Source organism: Pezoporus wallicus, unplaced genomic scaffold (assembly GCF_028554395.1).
Source record: "Pezoporus wallicus isolate ANWC-B61680 ecotype Strahan unplaced genomic scaffold, APGP_CSIRO_Pwel_v1 contig_2384, whole genome shotgun sequence".
Taxonomy (NCBI): Eukaryota; Metazoa; Chordata; class Aves; order Psittaciformes; family Psittacidae; genus Pezoporus; species Pezoporus wallicus.
In genome coordinates this window covers 9,184,537-9,211,213 of record NW_026640488.1, presented here as the reverse complement: position 1 = coordinate 9,211,213, position 26,677 = coordinate 9,184,537, and the positions used below count along the sequence as shown (strand labels likewise).

Sequence of the window (26,677 nt, the reverse complement as noted above, 5' to 3'; positions counted from 1 at the left end):
GGGAGAGAGAGAGCGAGCGAGCGAGCGAAGGAGGGAGGAAACCGGGCAGGTGACACCGCGCTAGGTCGGCTCCGGCTCGGCGGGAGCGGGGCTGGCAGGGGAGGCCATGCACGTCAATGGGAAGGTGGCTCTGGTCACCGGTGGGGCGCAGGGCATCGGCCGGGCTTTCGTCCAGGCGCTGCTAGGCAAGGGCGCCAAGGTAAGCTCCGGGAGGAGCCCCTGCTCTCCCCTCCGCCTCCCGCCTCGCCTCTCCGCCTGGCACCCGCGGGTGCGGGGCGGCGGCGGCAGCCCCCGGACTCTCCTCGGTGGGGGACCCGTCATTCTGTCCGTCTGCCCACCCACCGCTCCTTCCCCGCTCAGGTGGCCCTGCTGGATCGCAACTCCGAGGCTGGGCAGGAGAGCAAGGCGGCCCTGGACGAGCAGTTTGAAGCGCAGAGGACGATGTTCATCCAGTGCGACGTTACGGACCAGGAGCAGCTGAAAGGTAAGAAGAAGCTGTCAGCGCTGGGCTCCGGTTTAACATGCAGCAACCTGAAGGAGCCTGGGCTGCTGCACCAATAAGTGTGCAATTAAGGTTTCTGGAGGACAGCCTACTCCCAGTCTTTTCTGACAGTGACTCAAAAAGGATTTGTTTCTGAACCTGCAGATGTGAAATATTGCTACCAGCATGCATGTATTTCAGTGTGTTACTTGGCACATCGTAAAGAAAAGCCAAAGAAACCATTTTCATCGAGCGCTGTGTGTGATATTTTTGCATGAAAGCCTCTACCGGAGATAATTGTTATTTTATGAGTAATATATATAAACTTTAAAGCACGGACTGCCTTTTTATGAGGCTTCAGTACCGACTCCAAGCTGCATTCCCTCGTCACAGGAGTAATAAATTCTGCTCTGGGTTGCACTGCTCTTTCCATACAGCACAATTACTTTCAACGTGTGCTCTTGTAGCTGAAAGCTGGGCTGGCAAAAGATGGCACGCTGCTTTACACAGTGTTAAGTATGGGTTGATAACATTTCACACACATTTTGCAGATGCAGAGAATGGCAAAGAGCTTCCCTCAGGCGTGATCTGCATTTGTTTTCACTTAGTAAATATGTTGTGTTCCCTACTGAGCTCTTAGTGTATCATATAACATCGATGTGCTCTTTACAATATTTCATATCCGGCACATCACTTCTCAAAGTTTCATTATTAAATGATGCATTCATAGGTAGTGACTCAGATTCAGATTTTGACATCGCTTTTGTCAGTGCCCGTTCCCCAGAGTAATTTTTTGCCAGGCTAGATGTGAACATTTTTAGTTCTGCTTTTGTTCACTACACTTAACTGGCCGCTTTCTCAACATCAGCAGTGATTGAGCATATCCATTCCTCTTTCACAGCTCATTGCAACCAGTTCAGGATTTGGCAATAGTCTTCACCACTCCAACCTGACATGATTATGCTTAATTCCAAAGCTTTACATTGTCTGTCTGTAAGAGAGGTGCTGGACTTTAAATTTGAGCTCTGCTCTAATCGACAAGCAAAGTTTTTAACAGGTAGGCTGATTATTGACTTTTTCTGCAAGTGGGAGGAGTAAACCAGGAGCAAGAAAAAACATCCAAGAGGTAGGAATAGCATGTGCTGCAGGTTGGGTGTTACCTCAGTGTGCTTTCTCCCCCATAATCACTCCTTCCTTTAGTGCCGGCTGGTGCAAGACCAGCAGGGGTGTATGCGGGGAACTGGGGGGAGCAGGACAGGTCTGCAGGGAAGGTTTTGGAACTTAGTGGGAGAAGAGCAATCAGGATAAGAATGGGCTCTCACAAAGAATGAGAGCAAGAAGTTATGCTTCTCTGATACTGCATTAATCCTGATGCAGGAAGCATAAATTTGCAATCCTGTTTTACAATCCTTTGGGGTTTCTGGGGCATTTTTTAGTGATTTTGTTGGTTATTATTTTTATTGCTTTATTTTCCTAATTTTGCACTTGTAATTACAAGCCACTACTTAATAAACTTAGATTAATTTCATTCTAGTGTTTAAAGTTCTTAGTGGATGCATCAAGTCCTGTACTTGTCCTTTCTGTGAAAGGTCATGTGTATGAAAGAAGTTCCTCTTACTTTAGCCCTTTTGGTATGAAACAAGTCACAGTACTAGAACTAGTATCTGTAAGGCTTCATCTACTTTCAAGTCTTGCCTCTGCTTTTTTCTCTAGTGGGTTTTTTACACAGTCCCCCCCAAAACTCTGACTTGTCTTACTTTTGAAAAAACACCGTACGTGTACTTTTGCTCTCTATGAATGTTTAGGAAGCTCACTGGTGTCTGTACCTACTTTCCACTCTTTCTTACCTCTCCTCTAAAATGGATCTTCCTCTTAATTTTTCATTTTTCTTCATACAGTATTTTATATGACCATCTGCTTTTAATTTTTATGATTCCATAAGCACTAACTAGCTTGCAATGTAAACACAGGATTATTCTACATTCAAAAGGAGAAGAATAAGTCAGTTTAAACTGATGTGCAGGTGATAACTTTGTAAAGGATTTATAAAGAGATTCTTTTATTTATAGGGTACATAAGGGATTACTGTAGGAAGGTAAACTTCATGAGAAAAATTCCAAGTTTGGTAATCATTCTTTATTTGGATATGAAAACAGTTGAAACGCATTTGGATCATTTCTCGGTGTGTAAACTAGAAAACTACAATTAAGACTGCATAGATTTAACAAATAATAGGCAAAAGTACAATTATCCATAGTGGGCTTTGAAGGCAAAATATTAAGAATGAGGTTGATAAAAGATGCTATTTCTTTGCTATGCAAAATTTGGAAGCTCTTTTGTACTTATTTTGTACTTATTTTACTCACTGAAACTATATTAAATTATCAGTTCTGCTCCTGATAAAGCCAAAGGTTTTCATGTGACCATACTGATGTAGGATTGGAAAGATGAGAAGTGATTGCAGAGTTAAGTAGAGAAACCAGAGAATGAATTAGCAACAAACATAGCAGAAGCCAAAAAGGCAGACAGCCAAAAATAGAATTTTAGTAATATTAAAGTATTCTAGTACAGAATATTAGAAAAAGCTGTACAATAAAGGCAGTTGAACAAATAAAACCTTTCCCATCAGCTGCCCAGCTCTTGTTCTGATGACAAGATGATGACTGAGATGGACCTGCAGCATTCAGGCAAAGAAAAGGCTGTAGCAGTACCGACCATCTGGTGCAAGGAAAAAAAACTTTGTAAGCCCCTGCAACTGCTGCAAAAAGGTACATGTCTCAAAGCTGCTGCTCTGCTTCTGGTTGACACTAATAGCCAAAGAGTAAAGGTCAGAGAATTAAGATGGTCCTGGGATTACTTTTTAATGAAGTGGTTTAATTAAGTCCTGTCAAGCATAATTTCAACGTACCTGAAATACCCTAAGATCAGGTTTTTTTTCCATCACCAAATGATATTTTTTAAAATTATATGGGGGAGGGGGACATCTTGTTTACATAATAAATATTTAGTGATGAGGAACAGTATTTAGAGGGAAAAAGAAAAAGAAAGCTGAGCTGTATATGCATGTAGATAATGTCTGCAGTAGTGGAAAATCTTAGTCTGGAATGAACATCTGGAGGTCATCTCATCCAACTATCCTGTCAAAGCAGGAGCCAGCCTAGATGAGTTTGCTCATCACTATGACATCATCATGTTTTTCCATACACATCTTTTATCTTAGTTCAGACACTGTCACCTGGGAGAACACAATGTGATTGTGGAAGTTTCCCAGTTCTTTATTTTGAAATTCTTTGGAACACGGGTCACTATCTTCATCCACAGAAGGAAGAAGATTTGAATTTGAGAAACACATTATTAAAGTTACCTAACAAGTAAGAGGTATAGAAATGTATCCATTTATGCCAAATTATTTGTAGTTGAAAGATTCATATTAGTTACATCACTGAATAAGCACTGGGTTCTTAGGTTGAATTCAGACTCAACCAAGAAAACGGTTCCAAACACAAGGCTTTTATTTTGCATTTAAAACAGATGATGCCAAATCTTGAATTCACTAGATATATCAAACTATTACAAATCAAGGTATAAATGTTTAATTTATATAATTAGGGTGTCAAATATCCTATCTAATATAAAATGTATGGGTGCTAAGAAATTTTCATTAGCTCCTGTTATCAGGCATTATAAAACTGAATGAAAAGGCAACTATGGTATCTTGATTCTTTAATTATTCCTGAATATGTTTAACATATGTTAGACAAAGAAATTCATTGCATATTGCTCATTAGTTGTTAAGAAAACAGTGAAGACATTTTGGTAGACTAAAAGAACGTTAATTTGTATGCATGCATTGTATTTTTAGGTCTTACTTTGCATTAGCGCTAAGAAATTTCACCCTTGGATCTTACTATAGGTGCTTTCAAAAAGGTAATTGAACATTTTGGAAGGCTGGATATTGTGGTTAATAATGCTGGAGTGAACAATGAGAAGGACTGGGAAAGCACTATACAAATTAACTTGGTAAGCATTATCTCCTTTCACATGTTCATACTTCAGTATTTAATGCTGGAATACACTTAACAGCCCTCGGCTGGTACAGACTGTGCCATATCACAGAACATTGTTTACTGGATTAGTAAGTGCAGCTATTGAAACAATAACCACATAACTACATATGTACTAACTAATATGTGTGTGTGTGTGGATAAGTTTCCTATCCAAGACATACAGAACTGTGTAGAGGTACTCAGGCTAATACCAAACATCCTCTTTCTGTAAAACCCAACAGAATCCCAGGTTGGTGTAACAATTTGGTGCCAAAAGCAGAAGAGCTGCACTTAAAGGAGGCCAGTCTGTTTATATGAATGTTTTAGAACATTTAGTTCTTGTGAGACTCAGCTGGCCTGCATTAGAGAGTAAATTGCCATTTGTTGGTATTAAAAGAAAACTTAAACCAAGATGTCCTCATTTGCTTCACTGATGAAGCAAGCATACAATCTGAGCTTTTAATGTAGGCCATTTCACCATCATTACTGATAGAAGCACACCACTTAAAAGCACTTACTAAATCCAGTACATTCAATAAGCCTGTAAAATTTATTTTCAAGACTATTACCAGTTCTTTGATATTATCTGGTATCTCATCAGGTGAGACCACAATATCTGTTTCTCAGGCAGAAAAACATTAATTTAGACTACACTGCTAGGAGAGCTAAGCTCCAAAGGAAAGGTTAGCTTTCCAGGTTAGTAAAATTCTGACTAGCTTGTATTTTACCACATGGGAAGTTCTAATTCGATGGCAATTCAGCAAGTCACATCTGACCATCTTCACAGTGTGTTATCATCATGATCTGCAAAGAAAGTAGCAAAAGGAAGCTTGTAAGAGTGGAGTTTTCTCCAATTAATCATTTGGAATTTGTCAATGCAAAATGAAAGCTCATAATAAGAAAATTAAGAGTTTGTTTTTGAGGAAAGTTTTAAGGACAAAGATACCCAAGTCTTCGAATCCTAATGACTCTATGAAAATGAACTAATAAAAAAACCCCCAGACAAACAAAAACCAACCAACCAAAACCAACCAAAACCAGGAAAAGCAGCACAAGCTGTATATGAGACAAGTTACAGAAAAATTAATGGGAGAATATGTATTCGGGGGAAAAAAGTTGGAATTTAATAATTTTTTTCTTGATCTTTAGTATCTATCCAAGGTCAGATTTCCATATCTTGGAAGGGACTGAACTTAGACCACCGATTAAAATTTTTGCAATAGGAGAAATACATTTGTTCAATTTCCTTTGTCTTTTCTTTACATTTTCTTTAAGACTTAACTGAATATATTTCTTCCTTTCATTTCTAAAATATTCTGACAAACATCAGTAAAGTTTACACTGTGAAGTAGCAGGAATGTGGCATCCTCAGTGCTATGCAGTATCAATATCTATTAGTACAGATCCCTTGAATTTGAAAGAATAATTCAGCTGTGTTCTGGATGAATTCTTTCTCTATTTTAGTGCCTGGTTTAACACAGGATATAAGTTCCTGTAGGCAGCCATCTACCTGTCAAAATTTCAAGCACAGACAGTCATTAGCAGAAAAACTGAAGTCTGTGGGAAACACATTTGTCTGTGATTCACCTTTAAATTTAGCTCAAAAAGTGAAGGCATATTTGAGCACCATCTCTTGAAGATATTTAATGTCCAGGTGGATTTCCTAACTTAGAGTGATAACCAAGTAATTTTTCAATTCCAAGACCTTCAAACAGAAGGCATTGAGAACCTCTTCTGCTATTTTGCAGACACCACCAACTTGGGTGGGAGTGTTGGTCTGCTGGAGGGTAGGAAGGCTATGCAGAGGGACCTGGACAGGTTGGATTGATGGGCTGAAGCCAGTTGTCTGAAGTTCCACAAAGCTCAGTGTCAGGTCCTGTGCTTGGGTCACAACAACCACATACAATGCTCCAGGCTGTGGGAATTGTGGCTGGGAAGCTGCTCAGCAGGAAAGGACCTGGGGGTGTTGGTCAACAGCAGCTGAACACGAGTCAGCTTGTGCCCAGGTAGCCAAGGCAGTCAATAGCATCCTGGCCTGTATCAGGAATAGCATAGCCAGCAGGACTTAGGGAAGTGGTTGTCCCCTTGTACTGGGTACTGGTGAGGCTGCACCTAGAATACTGAGTTGAGTTCTGGCTCCTCAGTACAAGAGAGATAGGTACTGGAGCAGGTCCAGAGAAGGGCAACAAAGCTGGTGAAGGGTCTGGAGCACAAGTCTGATGAGGAAGGGCTGAGGGAAGTGGGGTTGTTTAGCCAGGAGAAAAAGAGGCTCAGGGGAGATCTTGTCACTCCACAGCTATCTGAAAGGAGGTTGTAGTGAGGGGGGTGTTGGTCTTTTCTCCCAAGTAACAGGTGATTGGACATGAGGTAAAGGTCTCAAGTTGTGCCAGGGGAGGTTTAGATTGGATATTAGGAAAAATTTCTTCACCAAAAGGATTGTGAAGCATTGGAAGAGGCTGCCCAGGAAAATGGTTGAGCCACTGTCCCTGATGGTATTTAAAATACATGTAGATGTGGTGCTTAGGAACATGGTTTAGAGGTGGACTTGGCAGTGCTGGGTTAACAGTTGGACTCAATGGCCTTAAGGGTCATTTCCAACCTAAATGATTCTGTTTCTACTCTTTTTTTTTTTTGTCTTATTACCAGTGACTGGGCTGAAGCCAACCATAGGTGGGTAAAAAAATAAAAAAAATAAAAACAAAAAAAGGAAGGTCATATAGTTTATACATTATTGTATCGATAAATTCACCATAAATGTCCTCATGACTTAATCCATGGTTAAGAGTTGAAAGATTTCATCAATAGCTGCTGGTGACTGGATTAAGAATGTCTAAGATGATCAAGGAGAGTAGAAGTACACCTGTGTGGGTTAAATCAAGGACACGAAGAGCATTTATCTTTAATTTAATATTCTTTCCTCTAAGAAAGTCTAAACTTCAGTTGACCAACTCGTTTATTTCTATTTAGTTGCTGTAGTTTCCATAAACTAATACATAACATGTTGTACTTTTTGCTTTTTAATGATAACAATAAAAGAATAACAGCTGCTGCATGTAATATGTTATATTGGTTGGTTCCAGAAATATTTTTTACTTATTGTAAAGAAAGGAACAAAACATATAGAAAAAACATTATCTTAAAATGCCTCTATTTCCCTGACATCATATCCTTTGTATTACCACCAAGAACATGAATAACTTCTATGGCCACACATTTTGATGCACATTATGCACGTAATTTCTACTTGAACAAAGGGCGGAAAAAATTCTTACCATGCCAGTCTTCATCTTAGTGATATATTTTATATATCAATACAACAAATATTCCCTGCCTCAGTTTAAAGTACAAAGTACAAAACTAGAGTAGTACAGAGCAAGATAAATTGGAACAAACACGTGTGGGGTGTGTTCTTTATGGCTAAAACAGTTCACAGAACCAGTTGGTCTTCAGGAATATTTTTAAAGGAGTGTAAGGAAGTTCCCTGGTACTACTGCTTGAGAAAGCTTGAAAAACAGAAACTATGAAGAAGGTTCAAAAAGTGGGACTTGATTCAGAAGGAAAAAGAGCTATAATAAACAATTCCTACTTGTATTCGTTACAGTTTTCTAAGTGCAAGAAAAGACATCATGATAAAGTGGGGGGAGTCAGAGGGAAGTATCAACCACTAAAAAGAGATTTCTGTTGCAGTGCTTGTTACCATTTTGCTGTATTTTGTGCTAAACAACATCACCTTTTAATTACTTTATTAATATTTCTAATAACCTTTGTAGTTACATATTCCAGCAATGCCATCTATTCCTCATCTCAAAATTCCAAAGCTGATAAGTTTGACTTGATTGATATCAGCTTGATCAATGGCAGCTTCAACTACTCATTCCCTTGTAAAAGTACGTTCTTGTTATTATAGTATATAAGAAAAGATCTTGGCAACCGTACAGAAATTTAATCTTAAATGTATATTACTAATATCATTTCAAAAGTCCATCACAAACACACCCATGCACAGAATAGGGCAAGGACATATGACACATACAGGCTTATCAAGAGTCCTACCTACAGTCCTCCAGCATGATAAGAAGTGTTTCTTGCATTCAGCTTTATAAGAACTTATGCCTAAGGAATCCAGAAATTTTATAATCTAATTCATTTTTTTTCCCCTCCAGTCCCTAAAAAAAGTGTCCACATCTTTCTGGGCCTTGCACATATATGTTGGTTAAATACAATTTAGTATTCTAAGAAGCTTCCCTAATTTTATCTCGTGTTGATTATGTAGGCTTTCTGGAATCACTGTAATTATAGTAGCTGCTATAATTACAGTATCTTTTCTCTTTACAAATGAATTTAGCACATTTTACACTAAGACAATCCCAAAAATTACTTTCAGGTTCCTTTTTCATGTTTTTATCAGAGGTTTCTGAAAACTGACATAGGTTGCAAAATGCAGTTAAATGTATCAGTACTAGTATCACAATATGCTTACATTCTAATTACCTGAATCAAAAGTACCAAAGCACTTTACATATCATTTTAACTATCTTATTGTTTTCTTATGCCAACATATTATTTTGCAGATATATTCAAACCAGTTCCCAAATGAAATTGCATTCATGAAAGGAGTTGACAGCAAAATCATAATTAACTCCTGTTTATGTGATGATTTTGCACACATGGTAAAACTTTAAATTGCAGGCCATAACTTGGTCATGTCAAAAACCACAGTCATATGAGATTCAAGTATTAAAGTGATGGCCAAACACAAGTAGAATTCAAACACACATGTAAGGTTTGCTCAGGTGTGTGACATCCTACATTACTAGGCAAAATGTGGTAATACCCAACAATTCCAAATTTTTACATTTTTCATGGCATCGCATAATTAGCTTCCATAAATGGCAAAGGTAACAAATTTCTGTGAATTTAGGAAAGTCCTTTTCTAAAATTAAGTCTACCTAATTCAGGCTTTGTCCCTGCAAAATAGATGAGTACTACAGAGAACAGAACGCAATACTGTATCTACATATGATATAAGAACTACTTAAGCCCAGCTACTCAAATTGCAACACCATCCCTAAATTTTTCAGGGATGTGTGTTGGAGGGGTAAGGACAAGGAAATAAAGAAAACTGAACAGTAAAAAACTAAAACATAGTACAAAAGCTACTGATTTCTAGCAGATGATCAAATCCTACTGCACATTCCTATTCCTTTTTCCCTCTCCCTCCCTAAGCTTTTTGTTTTCTACACTTTGAGCAGGAAATTTAAATTCAAGAGCCTAAAATTTCATTTCATATAGCATGTAAACTAACCTATACCTAGGAATGCCAAGGGACTTTCATGCTTGCTACAACCTGTCTGCTTCCTAGAAAATCTACATTAAAGACAATATCAGTCCCACCTCCCTGTCCAACAGGAAAATGCTAAAATTTTGGATATCACTAGCAGCACTTAGTTTCAGACTTTTGAAGGTCATCTTGTGCAGTTCATAAAGTACTTTGAAATGTTCCTTTATAGATAGCCATCAATTTACAACATCACAGTATGGAAGTGAAATGATCTTGGGTCAAATGCCAGCTCTGTGCTAACCTGCTTTATGAAACCACAACTCAATGGCTCTTTCATTTGTTTATTGTTTGGTATTCCTAGCACTGAACAAGATTAGCTCAGACAACTACACAAAGTGTTAGAACTGAACTGGTTACAATTTTGTTCCTCAAAGCAATTCATATTGCCTTATGACCTCGGTAACAATACAGTACTCATCTTCAGTGCTAAAGGATTTTTAATTTTTTTTTAGAACAATACAATTAAATCTATACAGCCATGGGATTTAGAAACATGTCAAGAATCACAGATTTTGTAAGTTTTGTTTCTGATTTTGACACTTGTACCTAAATTGCTATTTAACCATTTGTTAAATAAGTTACCAGTTACTGATGATACTTACAAAAGCAACTGCAAATGTTTTGAGTATTTGCACAGTTATTTTGCAATGTTTACCATGCTGTCAGGCACTAAGTTTTGGATGAATTACTACATGGTATTTCAGAATGTCTGATCTCCTGTAATTTAAATCTGTCATTTATGGAAGCTAATACAAGGAGATAGTCCCACATTCACTATTATAACTTCATTGGAAATAATCCAATCAAAAAAAAAAACCCAAAGTTTTTACTCTGGCAGTTGAAGAGTAAAATGCCTCTCAGGAGCACATTCAGACTGCAGTGCACCTCAATGGTTCATCTTCATTATGTGCTATAATAAAACAATATACTTTGGTAAGAAAACAGCAGTAACACTAAGATTGCAGGTTTTTCAGAAGCCTGGAGGACAACCATTTATATTATTCTCCTAATTTAATCATAATAGTTTTTCAGTAGCCAGGAGCAAAAACAATAGGTAAGAGTCATCTGTCCCAATTTTCCTTTTACCTGCATTTACTGGCAAATTTGAGTATTTTCCTACTCTTTGTCGTTGACATGTTTATGGACAACATCCATGCAGCTAAACGCAGTTGTAAATAAAGGAATTGTAAAAAAAAAAAACTGTAAAATGCATCACACTTTCTTGTACAAAGTTAAGTCTCCCAATGTATTTTCATCTTAAAATAGTCAAAATAAAAACCCAATATGCTGTTCTTTGAAAACCAGTAGTTCAAAGTTTATTGTTCTTTGGAAAACCTCTTTCCCATTTGAGTGTTTGGCACCCAGATATGAAAGCCAGCTTCACTTGATTAGCTCAGCTGGATCAATAGGCTCAAACAGAAAGTGGCACTAAGACTTCTAAGCACACAGTGTACAACTTTAATACTATAGTAACTTCAGACACTGCTATTATTCTTTGGAGAACTATTGAGAGGACTTTCTCTCCTGGAGAGAGTGGGTAATTCTGGCAAAAGAATGGGAGAACTATCACATAGTGCCTTTCATCTGAAGTGTCATCTGCTGACTGCACAGACAGCTAGGTGATTCTCTACCTGTATATTTGGTTCAGAGTTTATCTCCAGAGCAATCCTTTATGTTATCAGCCCAAACATCAGAAATAGCCACGTCACCTTAGACCAGCCACAGTTGATGATGCAAGTATGACACCAAGTGTAAGGGCAATATCCAAATGAAAGTCTGCAATTATTCTGAAGACAGCCTCTCATAATACCTACACAAAAGTGAAGGCTTATCCAGAGACTTGAAGAAATGCTAAGTTAGTGGATTCCAGACGGAAAAAAAGAGCAGTACAGTGAGTTTGATAGTAGAGTCAAGGTACTCATTTTTTTCTTGTCTTATAACTGTGGTCTGGCCAACGACTCATCTAGCTCTCTTATCTCTTTGGATAAGTAGGCTGGAGGAATAGGAAAATCCTCAAGGAGCCCCAAGCTACTTTGTTCTGCAACTGATTTATATCCTCTAATCATCGTAAGTGGAATTTTCTTTGTCTGTTTTGCAGGCTGAGCCACTGCTCCAGGGCATGACAGGACCTGCACCTACTCTCCGTAAACATTCTAAAATGTCTTGTGTAGAGCCTATTATATTAAAAAAACCATCATCCACCCTTAAGTCCAAATCTAATTTCAGTTGAGCTGCTAATGAATTTAGGTTCAGAATAAGCATCCACTACAGCAACACTACCAGGCATTAGTGATCTTGGTTTTCAATTAATCCTTTAAAGTTTATATGTGACAACATTAAACAGCACTGCACTATGTTTATAAGGGCTCTGCTACTTTCCAGGTCATGCAAGAGAAATCAGATTTAGTTTAGTATTTTTCAAACCATGGAAGCTAGTTCTTTAGAAAGTTGCTGTTAAAACATTTAATCAGTAACAGTCTTTTCGTATTAATGAAAACATTTTAAAAAAGCATGTCACCTGAAACAAAACTTTCCAGGAGAGAAACAAAAAGATGTTTTCATGGGAATTTTTTTGTTTAAGACAAATTTAAAATTATATTTCAGAATTTTGAAATATTAATATTTTGTGATTATTTTTTTACACTATCCTAGGAAACAAGTAATATACTTGGTTTCCTAGAAAATACATGTTAAATATATTAAAAAGGAAATATATTAATAAGGAAAATATCACATAAAATGCTGTAACTACAGAAAAAGAAAAAAGCTCATTCATTATCAAAATTCCAAAGCAAACTTGGTAATGAGGTCCCAGGTTCTTTTATCTCTGTCAATGGACAGGATAACTATATGTTAGGTGGGAAATGAACAAGTAATAATAATAAAGCAGGACATGCAGTCTTCCCAATCTGATTTGTGTTAAAACCAACAAGCATGAAATTAAATTAGAAGTTGTACTTCGTGTTTTATAACACGTATGTCTAAAAATATCAGGTAATAAAAACGAAAGGTAATATCCAAATGTAAAACCTATCTTAAAATTATTCCAGTTTTGAATTGGGAATTTAGATACCGACATAAAAGCTCTTAATATTCTGATTTTAAAAGTTTTTTTTTTCCCATTACAACTAGCCACTTTCCATTAGGTCTTAGGCATATACAGATTTTTCACTGTGGTTTTTAATTACTTTGAGAAATTTTCCTCTCCACAATTCACAGTTCTGTAGGCGTTCTCCAGTCAAAAGTCTCAGTTCATCTGAGTTCATCAACACTTCATCTTTTTATCATCTTTACTTAGGTCAAGGAAATAGACTAAACACTAATAAGATATAAATGGTGTTTAAAAGATGAAATAATATTTCAATAACAATAGAAATGTTCCAAACATTTGTTCATTTTAAGTTGAAGTTGTAAACTGATTACAAGGAGATCTAAAAATCTCAGTAAATAATTCTGAAACATCATTAATGCAGTAAAACATTGCAACATTTCACAAAAGTTTGTATCTTCCACTAGGAGCACCGTCTGCTGACTTTCTATTATAAGTTGATAAAATCTCAGATCAAGCAGCTTACTTTCTGGGAGAGACTCTCTTGATTCGTTCAGGAGGCTGATAACCCCACGCTTGGTGTATCTTTAGGCATCTCAGTTTAAATGTCTGAACTTCAGTGGGAGGAATCCCAGCAGAATTTCTCATTGCAACAGGGTTCAGAAACAGATCTTAAGGAATCATGATTATACAGGTCTCAATAAAATTATTTTCCTCAAAGTCTTTACTTTAAAACAGAAATAAGGTAAAAAAATCTATTTAAAAATCACATGGTGCAGCAAATATTATGCTAATAACATGCTGCATCTATTAGAATACTTTTTTAACCTTCTCTGTATTTGTCTGTTTAGGCTAACTTTCATTTGAGAGAAATGGTAAAACTCTGGCAGTCAGAAAATAATCCAAATTTTCAATAGCGTAATATTAAAATATTGTTATATTAATATATCACATGATCCTAAAAAAGTGTAAATTTCTCATGCCTTGAGCCAAATAAAGTTATTAGTGTTAGTGTAAATCTTCAGATACAGTCCATACATTTTTTTATAATGTAGAGCAGTGTGTCCCAACAAAAATGCTGTATTTTGGATCAGTTCATCTGCCACTCATTTCACCTTGTAGCATTTTGGTTTGATTGGTATCTTATTAAGAAAAATAATAAAGCTGATATTATTTCTCTCTATTGCAAGTGTGCTTCTGAAGTTATTGAGTTGTATTACTGTGGAGTCTGCTGCATTTATAATCTGCAAATTATAAATAAGATCACTGCAAAAGCAATACAGGTTCTAGGCAGCAAAATAAAAGCAAGTTTCATTTCTTAGGAGTACAGAAGATAAACATTTTGAACTATTCCCTTTTCCCCCTATTTCAGACATCGGTGATTAGAGGAACCTACCTCGGCCTAGAATACATGAGAAAAGGAAACGGAGGTGATGGAGGAGTAATCATTAATATCTCATCTTTGGCAGGTGAGCATATTTTCTGTCTGAACACTTTCTACTCACTGGTTTATTTCTAAAATAAGTGCATCATATTGATCAGTCATACTTTTTCTTCTTTTTTATGGCTCTTCTCTGTTTATTCCCATTTTGATTTGGTTTTCATCATAGCAACAGAAATAATATCAAAAGACCACTACCGTCTTTTGCTTTTATTTAAACTCAATTCAATGTAAAGTTCAGTATTTTTCCAAACTTATCAGTCTCATACTTAATAATCTTAAGCATGATGTAAATAGAGTTTTTTTCAAGATTCAATACTGCCACACATTGAGGAAAACCTAACTAGCTTCAATTCATCATGCTTATTCAACACTATTAAATAACACTGCTGAATCAAAAGATAATGTACACCAACCACACTGTGTATAAAAATGAAGTCTAACTTACAGACCTAATTAAATACAGGGTTACTTTAAATCTGATTTTTTTCTATTATGAAGTTATCAAATATGAAAAATCAGATAATCTTTTTTTTTCACAGAAAGGGAGAAAGCAATAAGATGTCCTCCATTCAACTCCATAGGAACACAACTGTAGGAATACTTAAGATTAGACTGTGTCTACTTTATCAGTGAAGACTGTCATATTTCATCGAGCTTAAGCAAGAACATTCTTTTCTCACTACTTATCTATGTTAGACCTGTATTTCATTTTATGGGAATAAAAATAGAATACATGCTTTTTAAGTCAGTCAGGATTATTGCTGCTTAGTCATGAGGCAGAATTCTGCATCCTTTCCTGTAGGTATGCTCAACATTGCAGTGGCTGGGCTCACAGCAAAAAAGCACAACTGAAGGGCAAATGAATGGAGAAGGATGCACCTGACACCCTTCCTCAAAAAATGTGCAGGGTAAAACCTGTATTTTCTCTTCTTTGTTTGAAGAGTTTGTTTTCTCTTGCTCCTGTCATACTGTCTGGAAAAAACAATACATATGCTAGCTTACACATGGATTGTCAGTGTTCTCTTTGGTATACATGCAGAATACCAAATGATAGTAACCTTATTCTAGGTATTCCTATGTGTTTTAACAATGAAAAACCAGCAAAACAGCAGCGGACATAGTTCCTGATTGTGGATAGATGTGAATGTTCCAAGTAGTATTAAATTCTTCTGTAAACCTTAGCTTTTGCAATGAGAAGTCTGGTAAACCCTATTGACATTATGCATGTAGATCTTGAGGATCTGACTTAATACATGCACATATCTCATATGGACGAGGGGGTCTTTATAAAGCCTCCATATACCTTTAAGCCAGCACTTGCAATACTGCCTAACACATTGCTTACTGATGCCAGTAAGTTCATCTCTGTTGGCTCAAATAGACATTGTATTAGAACCAGATTAACCTGAAGGAAACTGCTATTGCAGTACAAGAGTTCATCAGCACAAGTAAAAGATTAAATGTTTTCACAGAAGTGCAGATGCCCATGCTGTGCTTAAGAAAGGTCAGAGGTAGCAAATAGTTTGACTCCTTTTCTAACTAGCCTCAAATGAACACAAAATGATTTTAGGGCTGTTCTCGGTTTGTTAAGATCTTAAGTGCTGTTTTAATTATTTGATTAAAATTTGCATTTATTTGCTTCCTTTTTCCAACATTAACATTGTGACATAATAATTGTGGGTATCTGTCAAAAACAAAGTGTTCTCTGCTATGTTTCCTTTCACATGGCTTGTATTTAGCAATTGTTCCCAAGGTCATAAGGAAAACCACATTATAAAAGCTGACATACACTATTTTGTATAGTTTATTTATTTACTACTGTTTGTGCTTTGTGACTCTAATTCTCCTTTTCAATCTGAAGGTATAAGTCTTGTATTTTATTCTATAGATAAAATAAAAACTGCCATTAGCTTGCTTAACATTACTTTTGAGTGTTTTCTCAGAGCTAGCTTCTGTTGATCATTAAACTTTTGAGTGGTTTTTATCCCCCCAATCCAAGTTCTCTATAAGATTTTTATGAGATACAGTTTGCAGACAGCAGATATTCTTGTGTCCTGCAGAAGAGCAAGAAGAGTTATATTTAGTGCTTACATGACATTCAATATATTTCCTTTACACATTAATTAGTTTCCAGTTCTTCACCATGGGAATTTTGCCAATGATTTGAACTGGGGACAGAATCATGCCTTACTGGTTTGTATTTCCAGACATCCACAGAATTACTTAAATACTTCTTATGAAGTGGATGCTTAAATTGTTCATTCAGCTGGATGGAGGCCAGAGCATCCACTCTTTCCAGTACTGAATTTTCCCCCCTTCAGTGTCTCCTCAAGACAGGACTAATCAAGAAAGGGAGAGAAATATGCGAGCACATGCAGCAAGCACCCAATCCTAACCCACTGCATCTCAAAGCTATAAGAATTTCTTTATTTTATGGGAATTTATGCATTCATTTCAAGAGGAAGTCATGCTGCTAAACAGCTGACATAACGGGAAATGTACATTACTGCCAACTTTTCACCATAAAAGATAATGCCAGTGACCACAGGTTTTCGCATTTTAGTAAACTCCATTTCAAATTCAAAGAGTAAAATGACTTAAAATTTCTCCAGTAGGAAGCTGCACATTAATTTTACTTGTAACAGAATAGTTACAACCAGCAGAAAAAAAGCACATAAAACTAAATGAGATTATTTACATGATTAAATTTAGCTTAGTCTCTTACCTTTTGGTGGTTGGTACCTGTATACTTCTAGTAAGTAAAGGGGAAAGGAACTCGTGTATGCACGCACTTTTGTTTTGATAGCTTTTGTATTTTCAAGAAGGTATTCTGTAAAACTGAATTTGTATCTGTCTGGATTCTAGCAGATAAAATCAAATCAAAATATTCATAGGTGTCTTAGAAACTGGTAAAACTCTCAATATAAAATCACACTAGTTTTTTTGAGAGGTTGTTCCATGTGTAGTGTATCTGGATAACTTCCTGTTGTAGAGCCTTTCCTGCAGTTTGATTGCACTCAATTTCAAGTACTCGGGCATCACAAGCAGCCATTTGTCCTCCTCCTATAGAAAGCTGCAGGCAAAAGAAATACTTAAAGTACCCCTCACAGCAAGCAGGCTTCTTTAGGACCTGGTTCTATATATATTACAAGAACAGAGTTAAGCATATGGTTAACATTGAGTAAAGGCAAGACTTTATTACAGTGATACAGTGGAGCAAAGGTGTAAATGGCTATATAGCTGGGGCCTTCAGCTCAGCATCATGAAAAAGCTTCTGGTGTCCATCCCCCCACATCCCAACCTTCGTAAAAAGGAGGATCTTGAGCAGTATCCACAGGAATGAGGGTAGGAAATGTAGAAATTATTCCCTTGAGACTTCAGTTCATGTTAAAAAAAAATTCCTAGAAATGACACAGTTTAAAATTTTTGCAAGGATTTTTGTATCTCCTTTGTTTTGACACAGATCACAGCAGTATATAACTGACACAGTGAACATGATCTTGTATGCCTTCCTGTTCTTAAGAATAGAGTATGATATACAAGCCCCTTTAATCAATTCTGTCATCGCTCTGTAGGATCATCATGCCCCGAGCTTCTTTCTCTAGTTACATATCCGCTTCTTCAAAAGCGGGTTTCGCCTTTAAAGAACATTGTAAGCATATTCCATACTCTGTATCCAGACTTTTGCTTAAGGGCAACAGGAGATTTCTGTAATGTGGTTTGGAAACACATTTAATTTAAATAAATACAGTTAAATCTTGTGATGTTCCTTATAAGTATTCTATGTTTTGCGATAGGCTTTGGTAAGTATATTTTAGAAACCAAATCTAATACAGAAAAGAAAACAAATTATTTTGGCAATATTTTCCAGGACAGAGGAAAGCACAGTTTTGGTTTGCTTTTAAATAAGTTCCACCAGTTTGCCAAAACTTTTCAGCATTTTCACATATCTCTTTCATAAACAAGGAGAAATTTAGAATTTTAGGATGCCACTTGGCACTGATGTTCATCACATTAGTGAGAGAATATTTAAATATTTACAGAGAATATTTAAATATTTTTCTAAAGTATAACTGGGAATAGAGCTTAATCACTGCAAAATCATAGCGTAGAAGTAGTGCTTTCTGATGAATCCAAAGCCTCCATGGAATCAACAGCCAAGTTAGAAAACAGACTATGGTTCTTCATTCTGTGTGCCATACTCATGCAACATGAAGTACACTCTTCCAACAATTAATGAAATTTAAAGATACTGTTTCTGTTTACAGAAATTACATTTGTCTCAAGCTGCCTAACAGTGCACCCATAGAGCAAATAGAGGGTAGAAACGTCTTCTAAAACCTAATAAATCTTATTTAAAGAAAGAGACTTATTCAGATCTCTGAGGGCAACATGTGGGACGTCATGCCTGGGGAAAAATTATTAATTCTGTATTTATCAAAGCTCTTCAGTGGACTGAAAGAAAATTCTGGTTTCAACAAAGCTTACTGATAAAAAGCTTATTGATACCATTCTCCAGCTCCAATACTAACTTCTCAAGCTGTGGATTTGAAACTATTGACCATGATAAACAAGCACGTGTAGTGAGAAGCCTAACACTATGTCTCAAATGGTACAGTGGTCTTGATAAGAGGACCAGAGTATAACCAGGGGCTAGTCTCTGTCAGGCTGCCAGGAACCGACAAAAATAGAAAAGAGCACAGCTGACACTGGCCCACATTTACCTTATTTTCATAAGCTGAAGAGCACCTTCAGTCATCATGAAATCATCTGCAGTTCACCAATTAGTTCTCGGTGAAGATCATTTCAGGGGAGAAGGAATTTCCCTGTCCCCTTTCATGTAACAGCTCAGTGATGCAGCATTGTTGCCTTACTTGCTAAGGCAGATTGAGAAGCACACGATCACTTTCCAGGGGCACACTGCTCCATGACTGTCCATTTGAACACCATCCCCTTCCTCCCACTATTATTCTGTGCACAATGTTCTCCAGTCTGTTGTTTTATTGCCGTTCCACTTTGTGTAAGATAATTAAATCTTCATGGAGAAGCAAATAGAATCCAGATTTTTTTAACAAATGAATGCCCTAATTAATATGCTGTGAACTCATCCTTGCTCACTGGTTGAATAAATGCATAGGCAGGGCAGGCTCAATGTCACAAGATTCATCCCAAAATACTTGCTAGCAGAATCCCTAGGACACACCACTAACAGAGGGAGGTTCAGCTCTTCCCAGAGATGCGGAAAAGCTCAGAGCTGGAAATCCCACACCATGGCTTTGTGTACTGAACTCAGGAACAAAAGTGAGACAGGACTGTCATTGTTTTGGGTGAGGAATGTTAGGACTAGTCTTCATTGTCACTGCTTTGGCTCAAAGTGAGTCAATTAGTGTTTTTTTTACTTGGTTCTCCACTTTAGCAAAAATAATAGTTTAGCAAAAATAACAGTGTCAAAAGGTTTTAATGCTTTGATTAAAAAAAATAAATAAATAACTTGTTCCTCCCTCCCTGCTTAGTTATTCCTGCTGTCTTTTGACATTTAAGTGTAAGTCTTTGAACTTTATTCCACTTCATTATTGTGAGCTGTGCCCTTCCTTTTTTTATTTCTTGACTTTGTTTCTCTTCCCTCTCAAGTAACAAGTAATTTGTCTGTGTTTAAAACAAACCAAACCAAACAAAAAAAAACACCTCTAAATTCCTCCCGTGTTCCCCAGTAGTTTGACTTCTGGACATCTGTCAGCTGCAGCCTCATTGGGATTGTTTGGTTTTTTTATTTACAACGTGTAAAACTATTCAGGAGTTTTTAAAAATTACTATCAGAATATTTCTAATGTGCTAATATTCCAAGGTTTCCAGTTATTTCAAGAACGGTGATGATTATCAAAAGTCACCAAATAGTGGAATATTAAGCCTATATTGCCATGACAACCCACAGAAGACAACACAAAAACCACTTTCACAAAGTGAGTTCTCAATCAGAAACATACATTAATACAAGCTAAGCAGATAAACACAAGTTTAAGAGAACAACCAGCCATTAAATTAAGTTACTTAGCATTTAACAGTGCTAGTAACAGTGTTGCTGTCACTGGATCACCAGTGTAGCATTTAAACCAAGATAAAATCTTGAAGCTGTCAGGGTTGTAATTAGAGCTTTGTGCTGTCTTAGAAAGTTTTTTCCCTCAGACAAAATGTATTCCAGAGCAAAGAGCCCATGCAAGTGTCTGGCATACATAATTTTTCTGGCAAATCCAGTTTTAAAGCTGGGTGATGTATTCTTCATCTCCACTGAGGTAAGGCACACTCCTTCTTCATTATGTCACTTAAAGATACGAAGAATGAAAAAATATATCTGAGATATTAATTGGAATGACTGCCATTAGAATCAAACATTAATGCATCAAAACCAGTATCCAATTTTACAATGCCACATTCAGGAATGCAGACAAATTTTATCCTCTAATTTTATGACAGGTTGTGATTTCCTATTCACAAGACCTTAGATTTCAGGTGTAACTACAGTATTCATGTGGTCCAGTTCAGCTGTCACTCTATCGTGGAAATTGTTGCCATAATGGGCAGAAGTTTATATGCACTCATGGTCTGTCATCTCCTGTCAACCAGCTTTTTGACATCAAACTCAGTCTTACTAGAATTAAGTTCTCAATTTTCCTCCAAAACCTCTTTTCTGTCTCCTTTCTCCACTACAAATAACGATTTTATGCTGTCCCACTCCCACCATAAAGGTTCAAAATATTAGCAGTCATTTCTTTATTTTGTTTCTCCTTTTCCTTACAAAAGATGGCAATGATATTACCCAGCATTGTTACCTTTTTCCTGTTCCCTCCTGAAAAATCTTCATCTTGTTTTTTCATTGAACAGGGCCCACTGTAGGAGGTACCATACCATGAAATCTTTTTAAGCCAACCTAATTCAATCTAGATAATGCTTCAAAAAGCTTTTCTATCCACATCTCTGCTTTCATTTCTTTATGCTTGCTATCTGAAGCCTTCATCTTGCCATTCCATTCACAGTGTTTACTCACTTATATATACACTCTATCTGCACTGAGGTTCTACATTCACTTCTCAGTACTTTTTCCCTTTGTTTATTGCAAAACTGCTTTCCTATTTAATATTACTCTCTTTAAAAAAAAATAAAAAACTATCACTTATGAAATATCATCAGAGTATTCCTGTAAGTAAAATAAAGTTTACAATGCCTGGGGTAGTGCATCAAGTCTGAATTAATTTTGTTTATAGTGGCTCCCCAGTGCAAAACCCACTATGCAAAAGTGTGGTGTATTTGTTACAGTATTAACCACATGATCAAATAAATAAACAGTACTGCATGGGTAGATGTACCAGCTGACTGTGCTTCAGTCAGCTGTGCAGCATACTTATTCTCATCTCTCGCATTAGAGTGAAGAGAAAAGGTTTATCTGAGGCTGAGTTTTGTAACTATTCCACAGAAGCAATATAAGCAAGGGCTTTAAGTCAGACATTATATTTATGTTTTGATATATTGCAAAGATAAAATTAAAGCAGTTACAGCAGTTAAAATGGATTTTGCTATTTCCCTTACCTTTTTCCACACTTCCTCCCTGAATTCACTGTAAATGACTGCAGGTGTTCAGTTTACATAGCAGCACCTAGGGTGTCAGCAATTAAAGTTTATATAAAAAAACTTAACATACTTTACATTTTTTAAGTGCTTTACAGAGTCAAAGAAGGTTCAAAAATCTCATCCTTCAGTTTTCTTCCAGATTCTGTCCTCAATTTTAAGTCATACTTTATAGATATAACTTTTCCTCTAAAAAGTTACTTTTTTATTACACTTCTTTTGCCTCTTCACATTTTTATCCTTCTCATATCTTTTCTCAGCCTACCTCAGATTACAAAATATAATTTGAAAATTGCAACTAATCTATTTTGTTGCATCTGTAAATCCATCACTTATTTTGTACAGTATAGACCTATATGTGTGTTTAAGGTAATCATAAGTAGGAGTACCCAGCATCTTTATTCAGCTACCTTTTTATTTTAAAGGACTCATGCCTGCTGCATTTCAACCTGTCTATTGTGCTACAAAGCATGGTGTAATTGGATTCACACGGTCAATAGCAGTAAGTATGTGTTTTTGGAAACAGTATCAGCAGCTTTGCTAAGCTTCTCATGTTCCCTCTCTATTGTCACACAACTGGAACTAATTTACTTAAAGAAAATTAAATATCTGAAGCAGACGAGGTTCCTTCCTTTCACAAAGATGAAATAAGTCAGTCCTGTGTGTTTATGACTGATCTGAGATTCTGAGAGCATGGAGAAAAGATGTTGCAAAGTAATTTAAGGACAATGGGAGGAGCCCAAAAGTCAAATTCTAATCCAAGTTTTAAAAATATTTTTTCATAACTCCATGCTGGTCATTTAACATTTCGGCTTCCATATTTCTAAGTCAGGTTGATGACTTTTTAATGAGAAATAGGTGCTAAAATGTAGAGAAAGTGACTTGAAATCAAAAATGTTTACCATTATTTACTCATACCAACTCTTAAAGCAGTGAAAATGCAAAATGACATATTCAGGATGGGACATGTTAGATGTTATATGATCATACAGTAAGCCTTAGCCTCTGACTCCATAACTTTCTAGTTAATTTGAACAAGCAGTATGATAAAATAACCTGGAGGGGGCAAATATGACTACACTTTCACAGACTAAGCTTAAAAGTAGCCTACTTATATAAGATTTCTAATCTAATTTAAAGAATAAACTACACAAAATGATCATTTAGATGGTTTATCCATATTTTATGCCCCTGCCCCCATCCTAATAGATTCTTTTTTAGTTTAACCTAAACAGATTAGGACGGATAAGTGTTGCAAATATTAGCCAGATCATGAACCCAGCACCTGGTTTTCTATTTTTGTTTTCTCATAAAATAAACACCACCATCTAAGTTTAAAAATAAAGGGTCTGCTAGAAAATTAGAGTAAATGCTGTCTCTGTGGAACATGATAATGTCCATGAGAAAAAGAATAATAAACAAATCACTGTATTTACCAGGAAAGGCAGTACAGCCTAACGCTGGGCAGGTATGATACAAAACATCTAGGACTTTTCTCCTCTAGACCAAAAGGGCAGGCTACCATACCATGAAAATGACGTGATTTATGCAATACCAGAAAAGATTCCTGTTAAGTGTTAAAATAAATAGAACTCAGTGCTGAACACTTGTTATAATTTGTCTTGGATGTATCATGTATAATTTGTAAGTTCTGTGCCATCACTAAGAAAGTTCATCCAGCATTCAACATATGCCTGGATGCTGATCAGACTTCTTTGCAACACACATGCATTGGTAGCACCACAAATGAAGTGTTCCATCATTCCTAGAACAATTTGTGCTTCTTGCTTTCATCATGTTCCCAAAAAAAAACAGTCCTGCTGCCTCTTTCCTGGAGTTTACAGGGACTTTCCTGTGGAGATGCTCAGTGACAGATTTGTCCCTTCGCATGGACAATAGAGGAGCCAGCAAGGTTCAGCATCACAGTTCTTGGGGTACAGGCCAAATGCTATTTCTGTTTAAGTGATTTGGGTTTTTTGGTTTTTTTTTTATATTCTTTTTTTAATTTGATTTCAGATAGTTTTCTTCCAGCAAGGAAGTTCTTATAAGATTGGAAGCATACATTTTGAAGATTTTTTTTTTTTACTTTGTTTTGCTTAACAGATTTATATCATCACCACAGAATACTGTTAATGACATGCCAATAGCACTAATAACAAAATAATAACAAAAATATTAGGGAAAAAAAAAACAAACACCAACAACAGAAAAACCCAAAACACCCAAACCAAAAAAAAAAACAAAACAAACACCACCAAACCCAAAACAGCTGCATGGGAAGAAGAGTGTTGATTTCTTCTAAAATTCCAAGCAAAACAGATTTTCTTTTTCCTAGTAATCTAGTACATTACTAGAGAAAACATGCTTCAAACTTGGTTGTTGAAACAAGATTTGCTTACTAGGCAAGGGCTGAAAGTACTTAGTGGTAAGTATCATTCTTTGAAAAATTCCTTACACAATGCTGGTTTAAAATGGTGATAAATGCTGCTTTTTTTTTTTCCTAGTTAGCTGCTAATATGGAAAACTATGGTGTAAGACTCAACACAATTTGTCCAGGATTCGTCAACACACCAATTCTTCAGTCAATAGATAAAGAAGAGAATATGGGACAATATTATTCATATAAGGATGAGATCAAAAATATGATGCGATTCTACGGCGTGATGGAGTAAGATACAGAGTTTTTTTTCCCTTTGTTAATGAAGAACAAGCAGACAAAATTGCAATTTCAGCAGACTGAAAATAAAAAGGAAACTGCTTCAGATAAAAGCCTGTCAAGTGTGTTCTCTATACAAATGTTCTCTGTACAAGGAACAAATTACAGATATCTAAGGCTATTTTAAGAGTATTATCTACATAGCGATTATTTCCCTTTATGCATTCCTATTTCCCAGCAAAGTACAAATCAAATTCAAAAGTTAAAGGTGATGGGTTTAGTTTTTAATAGCCCTTGGTGTACTTCCAGAATTTCATTTAACCAAACTTGTTGTGAGATACAGGGTATATAATTTCTACTGAATTTCCACAAAATTTAAAAGAAAAAAATAAGTGAACCAAGATAGAAATCTGACCAAGAACTTAGAAAACTGGACTAGGTTCACAAGAGGATAGTAGCAACAATGATGAATTGGATCAAAGAGTTACCTAGCCCATTATGGTATTACAAACAAAGGCCAAAACCAGACAGCCAGGAAAACGTGTGAGAACAAGAACAGTAGTATAAAGGAGGATTTTTTTAAACACCTTCTCAGTCTCTAACAATTAGGTGCTCAGATACTTCTGCACAAAGGAAACTGTATGGTTGTGTTATTTCACCCACACTTTTTCATATGTAAAGTATATTGCACCTATTAATCAAAGCAAACAGCATGTAAGGAAATCCTCCTTACGCTAATTTGCATGTCAGTCCCAGTACAGGAACAGGATAAATCAAAAGCAAAGAGCTGCAGAGGATTGTGTGAGGATTACTTCTGTCCACTGCCCTGAAAGAGAAAACTTTAATAGGATTCAAAAGGCAGCTGGATGTCCACAGGGATTTAGCAGTAACTAGAGCAAACGATGATTTGCAAAGCTGCTGCTGTTTTAGCCTGTATGTCCTGATTGAGGAGACTGAATTTATCTCCTGAAATTCTCCACCACCTCTGCTTGACTTGAAAATAAATTTGTTCAAATACCAGTTTATTTAATTTTCAGGATATATAGATTTACACTGAGTTTCTATACTTGTCCTTTTCACATGTTCTATTGCATCATGATTCTCAAATAACATTTTACTTTTTTTTTTCTTCAGCCCATCAAGAATAGCTGAGGGACTGATAACAATTATTGAAGATGATACGCTAAATGGAGAGGTTATGAAGATTACAGCATCCCAAGGGATTCATTTTCAACAATACAGCCAAACACCTTTTACATCAAAGAGATAAATAATTGGTTTATGCTGATTATTTTGGTCTTTTCTTAAATATAGAAAGTTTTGAAGAGTAATTTTTGAAAAAAATGGTTAGTGCTGTACCTAGAGCAGTGACTGTTCAAATGTTCACATCCTAATAACAAAGAGATGGACAAGAAAATCTGGTGTGGGCAGATGTTACCATCTTATTTTAATACTATAAGCACTAATAATAGTATTTATTCAGTAGAATAAACACACCACTCTGAAGATTTTTTGATTATATAATAATAGGGGCCAGTTTTTTTCCCTTCTGGTAGTTCTGATCTACATACTCCAAGCATATTTTGGTGGACCTGACTTACTTCATATAATTCTTTTCACTCTCTTAAGTGTCTACTTATTTATGTCTTGAATTCTTCAAACTGGGATTCAGTTCAGGAATCTAGAACACAAATATACCTATAAGGAGTAAAGAATTTACTTTTTCTTATGAAATCTAAAATAGAACACAGGGCAAAATTTTCTTTCCTCCTTTATATACACAACTGACTATGTTGCATATGACACAAAAAACTACAGATTTTTATCTTCCTAGATTTTAGCTATTTATAAAACAGTTCATTAATATTTTTGTTTTCTTTTATAGATATATACATATGAATTTTCTCTTTCTGTATATACAAGGATGAATACTTCGGCATTGACTGAAATGTCTACTTATTAAATCTGATTTTCTAAAACTTTAAATCTAGTTTCTTGACTTGATTGATTAAAACCTCAATTAAATCCTGAATTATCTGA

General features: G+C 36.1%; 1 protein-coding gene across 3 annotated transcripts; it reads left to right on the top strand.

The window, feature by feature from the left end:
• HPGD (15-hydroxyprostaglandin dehydrogenase) lies at nt 1-26,677 on the top strand. Of its 3 annotated transcripts, XM_057419173.1 has the most exons (7): nt 1-199; nt 361-484; nt 4,395-4,501; nt 14,290-14,386; nt 22,407-22,483; nt 24,486-24,649; nt 25,772-26,677. In XM_057419173.1, the coding sequence occupies exons 1-7, from the start codon at nt 107-109 to the stop codon at nt 25,905-25,907; spliced, it is 798 nt and encodes a 265-aa protein (XP_057275156.1). In that variant the 5' UTR covers nt 1-106; the 3' UTR covers nt 25,908-26,677. The 3 variants fall into 3 exon arrangements, with proteins under 3 accessions (XP_057275156.1, XP_057275158.1, XP_057275157.1); XM_057419175.1 differs by lacking the exons at nt 22,407-22,483; nt 25,772-26,677 and having other exon boundaries at nt 24,486-24,628; XM_057419174.1 differs by lacking the exons at nt 1-199; nt 4,395-4,501 and having other exon boundaries at nt 386-484.

Coding starts and splice junctions, on each gene's coding strand:
- HPGD (XM_057419173.1), top strand. CDS start 107: ATGCACGTCAATGGGAAGGTGGCTCTGGTCACCGGTGGGGCGCAGGGC. Junction 200..360: donor TGCTAGGCAAGGGCGCCAAG/GTAAGCTCCGGG, acceptor TTCCCCGCTCAG/GTGGCCCTGCTGGATCGCAA. Junction 14,387..22,406: donor TAATATCTCATCTTTGGCAG/GTGAGCATATTT, acceptor TTTATTTTAAAG/GACTCATGCCTGCTGCATTT.